This window comes from Sphaerodactylus townsendi, unplaced genomic scaffold (assembly GCF_021028975.2).
Source record: "Sphaerodactylus townsendi isolate TG3544 unplaced genomic scaffold, MPM_Stown_v2.3 scaffold_1270, whole genome shotgun sequence".
NCBI lineage: Eukaryota > Metazoa > Chordata > Lepidosauria > Squamata > Sphaerodactylidae > Sphaerodactylus > Sphaerodactylus townsendi.
The window spans coordinates 1-9,915 of NW_025949816.1; the positions used below are offsets into that span (position 1 = coordinate 1).

A 9,915-nucleotide genomic window follows, 5' to 3' on the forward strand; every position below is an offset into this window, starting at 1 on the left:
TGCGGAATTGACCTGTGAGGGTTATGTTCCAACTTGCTCTATCTCACTTTTGCTGTGGGATTTGAATCCCTTTCCTTTGACTCTTGCTGTTCAACCGCAGAACTTTAGAACTCTGTCTCCTGTGAAGGTGGCTGAGAAGAGCTCCTAAGCATACTGCTTGCAGCAATCTCTCCGCAGCCTGACTTCTTCCCCAGCATGATTCTGCCCTGTATCCTGGTGTCAATTTTATGACTCTGAAAATGGCGATTGCTAGCCTAGCTGGACGTACATGTGCTGGAGCCCTCTCTCACGGCTGACGTTACTGTTCATTGTAGCAAATGCTGTCCCAGTCTCAAGAATGGCCTTATTGACAATGTTGAAGATACCTAGACCCGTTAGTTGTGTTTTAAAAACATGAGCTGTTAATCTGGGACAGTGGTGACGAACCTATGGCATGGGTGCCAGAGGTGGCACTCAGAGGCCTCTCTGTGGGCATGCGTAAACAGAGTGGCCCCCCCCCCCACACATCTAAGCTGGCTTAGGCCGCTGGGCTCGATTATTACCGTGTTTCCCCGAATATAAGACAGTGTCTTATATTAATTTTTGCTCCCAAAGATGCGCTATGTCTTATTTTCAGGGGATGTCTTATATTTTTGTATTCTGTTTGTCAGGCATGCTTCCAAACAAAAACTTTGCTACGTGTTACTTTTGGGGGATGCCTTATATTTTGCACTTCAGCAAAACCTCTACTACGTCTTATTTTCCGGGGATGTCTTATATTCGGGGAAACAGGGTAGCATTAAAACCTAAGACCTAGTTTTGGAGAAGCAGTGTAGGTTACCCTGTTAAGCGCTGTTAAACCCCACTGATTTTCATGCAAAGAACTAAAGCGCGATCCTTTACCTGGGAGTAAGCTCAGTTGCTGGCAATGGGGCTTGCTTCTGAGTAAATCCTCCTAGGGTCATGATTCACCCGTTGGAAGAGTTGCACGGTTGCTCCAAAGCAAAGCCACCGACTACCACCAAGCTTACTCCTGAGTAACGCACGCCTCGGAGCCAACCGTTTTTCCTAAACTAAAACCTCAGCATTCAGGCTAAATTGCCGTGTTGGCACTTCGCGATAAATAAGTGGGTTTTGGGTTGCAATTTGGGCACTCGGTCTCGAAAAGGTTCGCCATCACTGCTCTGGGACTTAAACCTTTAACAACACGACTGGCTGTACCTACAGTGCCTGGAAGGTTTTTCTCTCTATCCTGTTTGCTGATTTTAGGCCGACAAGCAAATCCTGTGTATCACCATTCTGCTTGGGCTGAACTACAGTGAGAATCCGCTGGTGAAAGCAGCCGCCGCACGCGCTCTAGGGGTCTACGTGGTTTTCCCACGTCTTCGCCAGGTCAGGTTTCAATTTTTAGTTGTTCCTTTTTACATTTTTCCTCAGGGTTTTTTTTTGGGGGGGGGGGGGGGGGGGGGGGGGAGCCAACGGTGTCTTTTTATTCACGCCTTAACTTGCCTAACATGGCCAGACTTGACTGTCCTCTGATGTACAACTTCCAAACAAGATACTAGTTCACGGGACTTTGACCACATATACCTGCATAGGTGGCTTTTTGTGAACTCTAGGAGACAGTTTTTGGAACGTTGATTGGCCTGCTTGTCTGGAGGGCAGTTCTCACTCACCGTAGGGAAGTAAACTAGCACAGGTTGTTATACAACAACCTTTATTAGGCATATTAAAATAGGCTCCAGAGCATTACAGACATTTCTGAAGTACAAACCAAAAGTACATTCACAACACAGACAGATAAACTGTACCTAGCACTGGACGTTACTTAGAAAATTCTGTCACTTGTAAAAGAAATTTTGCTACTTTTTCCAAGAGCACGGCCTCTGTGTTATTTAACAAAAGCTCCACAACAGAGTTGTCAGAATCTCTTTCAGATTTGTCTAAGACCCGCCCAGGAGAGAAATTCCGAATATCCACATATCTCAGACAGTCAAGTGTAATGTGAGCAAGAGTCTCCACTTGGTTTTTACAGTGTGGACAGACCCGATCCTGGAGAGGGATGGATAAGTAGCAACCCTTTGTAATGGCCGATGGAAAAGTATTCTGGCACAGGTTCTTCTGTGATTGGATGTTGGACTTCTGTGGTCCAGCTGCCTGCCCTCTCTGGCATTTCCTTTTCAGGGTGCGCTGGAGAGTAAGCAAGGGGTGTGGCATGGGTAGAACAACAGTAAACGCCACAAGCTTAAACCAACATTGCTTTTCTAAATTTCATTAGGAATTGCTGCAAATTGGCCATGCTGGCAGGGGCTGATGGGAATTGTAGTTCATGAACATCTGGAGAGCCGCAGGTTGCAGACCCCTGACCTAGAACATACTTATGTGTATTTTTGGCATCTGTAAAACTCTCTCGCATCCCCACATTTAAAAGGAATCGACTTTCTTCCTGTCAATTTTCTTCATTGTCCAAGTTTCACGGCCATACGTCACAATGGGAAATACTGTGGCATGAGTTAAATTGATCTTGGTGGCCAATGACACATCTTTACACTTCATCTTTTCCAGCTCCTTCCTGGCCGCCTTTCTCAGTCTCCTTCTCCTTCTGACTTCTTGGTTTCTGACTTCCTTTTGGTTGATGAGGAAGCCAAGGAATAGAAACCCTTGAACAGCAATCTCTTTACCATCATCCTTAAAGTGGTGTAATTCTTAATGGAAATTGTAAGCTTGCCAACTTTTATCATGCCCAGCTTCTCCAGTGGTGGGGCTAAAAGATTTTGAATGCGACTCCTGTCTGTTACAGGAATGGCTGACGATTTAGCCTGCCTTCGAGCTCCTTTGTAAGTCCAGTGCGAAAGCAGCTTCCTTGTCCAAACCCCAAATCCTGTGTCGGCAACCACTGTTTTATAATCTGGACCCTCCTTCTGTGGATGCTGATATGCCAAGCTCCCTAGCAACAGAATATGAAAAAAGGAATTTTTAGACGAAGAAAATCTGTAATGGTAAGAATGGAGTGACGAGAGAGCAAGGCACAGAAGAGCAGATGAGAGTAATAAGGTCACCGGGGAAGAGAGCCAAGTGATTAACTTAATTATAGTGTGTGATTAGTGCTAAGTACACAATTAATGGATTGAAGTAATTGCACTTGATTCTAAGTAGCTAAGTATGCCAATTAAATGGAAATGCACTCAGAGGCCTAGCGGCATCAGGAGCCTAGTGAAATTTTGGGGGCGTTCTACAGTCCAAAACGATTAAAGATCGTTCAGGGCGATGGGACAAATTGCATTGAATGAAGTGTTCGCCTTCAGTGGGGCTACAGTCATCCAGGGTGGTTAGGCCACGCCTCCTTTGTCCAGGCAAGGCTATGCAAATTTTTGCAAGCGCTCCTGGATGCAGGGGGCTGAGCCCATTCAGTCTGAATAGCCCTGCTGTTGAGGGCCATCGCCACCGTGGCTGCAGCTCCTGGACCTGAAAGGAAAGGAAACTGAAACCCTTTAGAGCATAGGTGTCAAACTCGCGATCCTCCAGATGTCATGGACTACAGTTCCCATCATCCCCTGCCAGGATCATGCTGGCAGGGAATGATGGGAACTGTAGTCCATAACATCTGGAGGGCTGCGAGTTTGACACCTGTGCTTTAGAGTTTTCCCAGTAGAGTTTCATACTCACCGAAATGGATGAGGACGAGTCTTCTAAGAAGTCCGTAGGGTCTTCTCAGGCCCCGGGACAAAGGACAAGGAAAGAACAATCCTCCCACCCGGAGGACTCTGGGCTCAGCAGTGATGCCTTGAAGGGCTTCGCAGATTCACCAGGGAGTCACACAGGCGTCAGTCACTCCCTCGGACCCCTTCCAGGGACGTTGCGGTGAGTCGCCAGACTTCCCTCGTCCTGGGACAAGCGCCCAGGCTGTGTAGCCATTAAGGGTAAATACTCCCACCCAGAGGCATCTGGTTCTGGGAGTGATGACATGAAGGGCAAACTTGGATCAAAGAGGACAGCTAGGGCTACAGCTGCAAAAGCAGCAGCCCTCCAAGGCCCCTTTGAGGACCGGAGGGGGGCCCGGCAGACTCCCCGTGTCCTGGGACAAGCTCCCTGGGCAACTAGCCGTTGCTCCTCAGAAGCCTTGTTCACCAGCACAGCAGATTCATTTTTCTTGCAGTTTGAAGATCTCCCCTTCTGCCCCTTCTGACCTTGTATCACCTTCTTACTTCTGGCATCAGGACAATTCCGAGCTAGGTGATCTGTGGATCCTCAGGAGAAACACCTTCTCACCGAATAGATTTTGACAGGCGATGTCTCTGGAGTTGCAGGTCTCACATCAGAGTGATGTCTGTTAGCAGGATCGGCTCTCTCTGGTTTTCTTTCTGTGGCTCAACTTTCCTTTTGATAATTTCTTTGCTGTTGACTTTGCAATCACGAAGGACAGAGTCAGGTCCTCTTCTTTGACACTCTACAAACTGTAGACTAGCTGATCCCAGCTTCCATCCAGAGAGGATAAAACGATGTAGGCTTTATGTGACTCAGGAAAAGTCAATCCTCTGTCTTCTAGTTGAGTAAACAACTATCTCATTTGCTGTAGGTGAGAAGACACACACTCACTCGCCTTTAACTTGCTGTTGTACAATTTTCTGGCTATTAGCATTTTGGAGCCAGCTGTATCTTGTTGATAAATTTTCTTCAGTGATTCCCAGGACTCTTTTGCACTGACAGAGTCTCTAACATACAGAAGCTGAGAATTCTCCACAGCTAGGATTATTGATGCACGGGCTTTATCATCCGCATTGTCAGCTGCTGGAGTTGTCTGCACCACTGTCCATAAATTTTCTCTTATTAAGTAGTTCTGCATCTTGCAAGCCCAGGACATATAGTTGCTTGCAGTTGAGTTTGCATTAACAAAAAATACTTGCTGCTGCAAATGCCATCTTCAGCTCTGTTCCAAACTGCTGCACCACAGCTCACAATTTGGACTGTTTCTTCTCTCTTACTCCCGAGTAGACTTGAATTCTGGGCCCATAACCTATCAGCAGAGTTTAAAACGGAGCTACTCTGGTAAGATGAGAAGGTTTAGTAGTCTTCTTGCACTCACTGCAGCCTCCTAGCACACTTGGAAAAGAATACTCTCCACACAAGATGTTCTTTCCATAGGAAGGTTTTACTTTGGCAGTTGCAAGGTTACACAAGTCTATGCTATACAAGACGATAAAGCTATACAGAACTCTTCAGCAAGAACAAAGTTGAACACACACTGAACTAGACTCAATTAGGCTCAGTCACTGAACTTAGCATATACAAAGCATTGGTTCTTATACATCCAACAAGGTTACTTTTCCCCCGCCCCAGCAACAGCCTCTCACTGGTCTAGAGTCACAGTTGAACTCGCCAATCATGTTAAAGGTCAACTGTTGCTACTTCCCCCCCCCCCCCTAGACTTACTGTCTCCTGCCTTGCTGTTGGCAAACCTCTGCAGATTAGAAGATGAACCTTTTGTGAACCTTTATTTTTTTATATATCATGACACAGCCTGCAGGCCCTTCTTTGACTGCCCAGCCGCTCCAGGGCAGGGCACAGAAGAACCATTCATTGTTGGAGGCCACCTGCCACCAAGCTGCTCTGACAAACAGGTTCTTGGCGAAGGGCGGGGGTAAAAACCAACAAATGGCAATGACCAGTGTCTTGTCTTTAGGACGTGATGTTTGTTGCTGATGCAGCAAATGTGATCCTGAACTCACTCTCCGACTGCTCTCCAAACGTCCGTGCCAAAGCAGCCTGGTCCTTGGGGAACTTGACAGACACTCTGATCATCAACATGTAGGTAACAAGTTGCGAGTGTGTGTTGGCCGGGGGGGGGTAGCATTCCTAACTGGGTGGGTTTGGGGACTGAAATTTAGACTTCTCAAATAGCATTAGCGGGGGCGCTGCTTAATGGGGAAGTGCTGAATAGCCTGCACCGTCCTAAGGCGAAAGAGTCGATGAGCTGGAGGCCTTTTCTCCTCCAGATTTGTAGGGTGGAGGCATAGCTCAGTGGTAGAGCATCCGCTTTGCATTCGGAAGGTCCCAGGTTTGATCCCAGGCATCTGCAGCTGAAAGAATCAGGTAGCAGGTGATGCGAAAGACCTGGGGAAACACTGCCAGTCAGGGGAGAGAGTGCTGACCTGAGAAGTTCAGTGATCTAACTCAGTGTTAGGCAGCTGCATGGGAGGGGAATTACCTGAATAATCCCAGGCTCAGCTTTTGGACGCCCCCCGCAAAGGGGGAGCCTGCAGACAAAACCAGTCTCGGGTCCCTGCTCCTCCATTCAGCCAGCCCAAGGCATTGCCTTGCCTTAAGCCATAGGTGTCAAACTCGCGGCCCTCCAGATGTTATGGACTACAGTTCCCATCATCCGAGAAGCTGTGACTAGCCCAAGGTCACCCAGCTGGCATGTGCGGGAGTGTACAGGCGAATCTGAATTCCCCAGAGAAGCCTCCACAGCTCAGGCGGCAGAGCTGGGAATCAAACCTGGTTCCTCCAGATTAGATACACGAGCTCTTAACCTCCTACGCCACTGCTGCTCCTTACAAAAAGCTACTGGCGCATAGAAAGCTAGCAGGTAAGGGAGAGACATTGTGCCTAATCTTCTCCCTGGCACTCTAGTTTTTTTTTTTCCCATGTAGAGTGTGTTTAATGTTAGGGAAGATTTCAGACTTCCCCCCTCCCGAATCTCAGGGGATAACCTTTGTGCTGTTTCTGCAAACTGGGGATGTCCTTGTACCTGGGTGCGAGTCAGATGAACCCTGCATGTTGTGGCTGCTGTCTTGCCAGAGGTTCTTGTGCTGATTGTTTGTGGTTGTTTTGGGTCACAGGGAGCTCATGGGACAAAGCTTTCAGGATGAATTCTCAGATCTCCTCCTGTTGAAAATGCTGCGAGCAGCAATTGAGGCTTCTAAGGACAAAAATAAGGTATGTCCATCAAAAGCCGTGCTTCTGAATGCTATTCGTTGCTTCCTCTTGTTTACTGAAGATGTTGTGGGCTGCTGGTGTATAACTCATGTGAAAACACTGAGGAGCCAAGAAGTACCTTGGACCTTTAGCGGAGAGAAATTTTCCTTCCAGACAGGGTTTGGGGGGAACCAGTTGTCGGTCCGATGGAGCCAGGGGTGAGTGGCAGGCAAGGGCACATGTTCCATCAACTTCAGCTGAAGCGGTTGTTCATTTCGAGACGGGAGGTTGTGTTCTGAAGCAACAACAAGCCGGGGGGAAATGGGAGCCGAGCCTGCCAGTGTCCTTGCGCCATGCGACGAGTTGCTAGATGGCCATGGCTTGGAGGATGGCACAGCCGGGTGGTGCGTCAGGACTGGTTCCTGCATTCCAGTCAGTGGCATCGCTGAGAACCATTCAGACAACTCAGGTAGCCCCAGAGTGCTAGAGGAAGGTGCACACTCACATCATCCGACCCAGAGGCGTAAAGGGGCAAAATGGCGCCCCCCCCCCACGCCTCCCCCCCTTACCTTAGTTTAAAAGCAGCCTGGTGAGAACTACACTTCCCAGGAGACAGACAGACCTTCCTTCCTTCCTTCCTTCCTTCCTTCCTTCCTTCCTTCCTTCCTTCCTTCCTTCCTTCCTTCCTTCCTTCCTTCCTTCCTTCCTTCCTTCCTTCCTTCCTTCCTTCCTTCCTTCCTTCCTTCCTTCCTTCCTTCCTTCCTTCCCTCCCTCCCTCCCTCCCTCCCTCCCTCCCTCCCTCCTTCCTTCCTTCCTTCCTTCCTTCCTCCCTCCCTCCCTCCCTCCCTCCCTCCCTCCCTCCTGATTGATTGATTGATTGATTGATTGATTGATTATATTTATATACCGCCCTCCCCCGGAGGGCTCAGGGCGGTGAACACGGGACATATAAACAGAGCACAAAATAAAATCAATAAATCTCAGAGGTAATTAAATAAATCATTGAAGAAATGGCTCTATACACATTAAAACCAGACCCCATTAAAAGCAGCGTATTGATCCCGAAGTACAACAGATGTACAACAGCTGGCGACCTACTAACTAATCCCCTAAAAGAGGGGAGGGACGGCAGGATCCGCAGATGTTAAAAAGGGGAGGGGCATCAGCGGCCGGCCTCCCCAAAGGGGAGGTCTCCTGGGATGTGTAGTTCCCACCAGGCTGCTTTTAAACTAAGGTAAGGGGGGGGAGGGGGCAGGTGGCGATTTCCCACCCCTCACGTGACCCCAATGGGATACCCTGCCCCCCCCCGCCCCCGTTGGCACTATGCCGCTGATCCCACCAAGGGTGTGGAATCCACTCTTTTTAAAAAAACCTAATTCTGGCCTAAAACGTACACACCTCAGTTCAAGAGACGTTGGTTTCGGTTTTGCAAACCTGGAACCCATTAAAGAGAGCGAAGACAGCATCTCAAGTCAATTCAATAAGCCTTTATTGGCATCTACACGATAGTTCCAGTTAAAATAGAGTTCCAGTTAAAAAAATTCAGTTCCAGTTAAAGAGTGAATAGTAAAAAACTTCGCGTTTGTCATACGTTCAGTTTACAAACTTCTGACAAAAACTTTGCCACTGTAAGGCAACAATGAAAATCCTGACAATTTAAAAGCGTAACTACTTTATCTGATTCAGTATAATCAATCATAGGGGGATAGCAGACTGGATCGGAGTTCTTGGTATAATACACAGTTCAGGAGAATGTGTGGGGTGGAATCCAGCTGTCCTATGCTACAGGTACAGAACCTCTTATCGCTTGGAAGACCTTTAAGTCTTGCTCTATGTAGCGGAGATGGCATGATGTTAAATCTAGCCAGCATATAGGCTCTCCTGTGTATGGGGTTTGTGAGCGCTGTAATATAATAGGCTGGGTATCCCTGCGTGAAAGGAATTGACATATTTGTTGGTGAACAAGATGTATTTGCCAAGCTCTGCAGTTGTTGATAGTCCATTGCTAACAGCCTCTCTTTAATGAGGTCAAAAGTTTCAGTAAAGGTTAGCATATTGAAGGAGTCACTGTCATAACCCAGTTCCCTGATCTTTGCTGTAACTATTGTGCACCATTTTGAATGGTGGAGTTCACTCAAGGTAAGTTGGGTCAATGAGTTTCTGGAGCTTTGGTAGTGAATATTTAACCAGAATTTTATAATGAGCATCTCAAGTCAGCATCTGGGGCTGTGTAGGGATGGGTGGAGGAAGGGGAAAGTGAGGATGGGGTATGAGTCTGGAATTGTGTGCATCGAGGAATGCTGCTGTAAATTTTGTTGCGCGTGCACAATGTCAGTAAAATGCTTATGCTTATTTTTTGTACCAGCCGCAGAATATCTTGATCTCTTCCACTTTTTTCCAGGTGAAAAGCAACGCAGTCCGTGCCCTGGGAAACCTCCTTCATTTTCTCCAGCCGGCTCACGTAGCCAATCCCAGGTTTAGTGAACCGATTGAGGAAGCTGTGCAAGCCCTGATCTCGACGGTGTGGAGCGAAGCCACCATGAAAGCTCGCTGGAACGCTTGCTATGCCCTCGGCAATGTCTTTAAAAACATCGCCTTGCCACTGGGTAAGTGAAAACAGCTTGCTCGTTCTGGCCCCTTCCGATCTCTCTGTCGCTGTTTTCCCAGTTGGGCATACACATATTCAAGGGGCAACTAAGGACTTGCCTACAAGAGCTAGTAAGCTGCCCATCCCCAATGAAAAACTGTTTTGAAAACTAATGCTCAACGGCACTCTGATGTGAGAAGGTTTCTGCCATTCAAACGGGGGAGAAAACTCTAGGCTAGGGGTGGCCAACCTATGGTGCTCCAGATGTTCATGGACTACAATCCCCATCAGCCCCTGCCAGCATGGCCAATTGGCTGATGGTTCATGGACTACAATGGCCAATTGGTTCATGGACTACAATCCCCATCAGCCCCAGGCAAGTTTCACCTCCCTACTGCCCCACTGCAGCTAGTCAGTGCATGTAGTCCCCATAG

At 48.0% G+C, this 9,915-nt stretch overlaps 1 protein-coding gene across 1 annotated transcript; it reads left to right on the forward strand.

Moving 5' to 3' along the window:
* Positions 1-1,248: 1,248 nt before the first annotated feature.
* Positions 1,249-9,500, forward strand: LOC125424870 (HEAT repeat-containing protein 6-like; the record flags this gene model as incomplete). Its single annotated transcript, XM_048482306.1, has 4 exons — positions 1,249-1,371; positions 5,660-5,784; positions 6,819-6,915; positions 9,296-9,500. Coding segments are annotated over 4 exons (550 nt in total), but the record flags the coding sequence as incomplete, so codon positions are not given.
* Between the last annotated feature and the right edge of the window lie 415 nt (positions 9,501-9,915).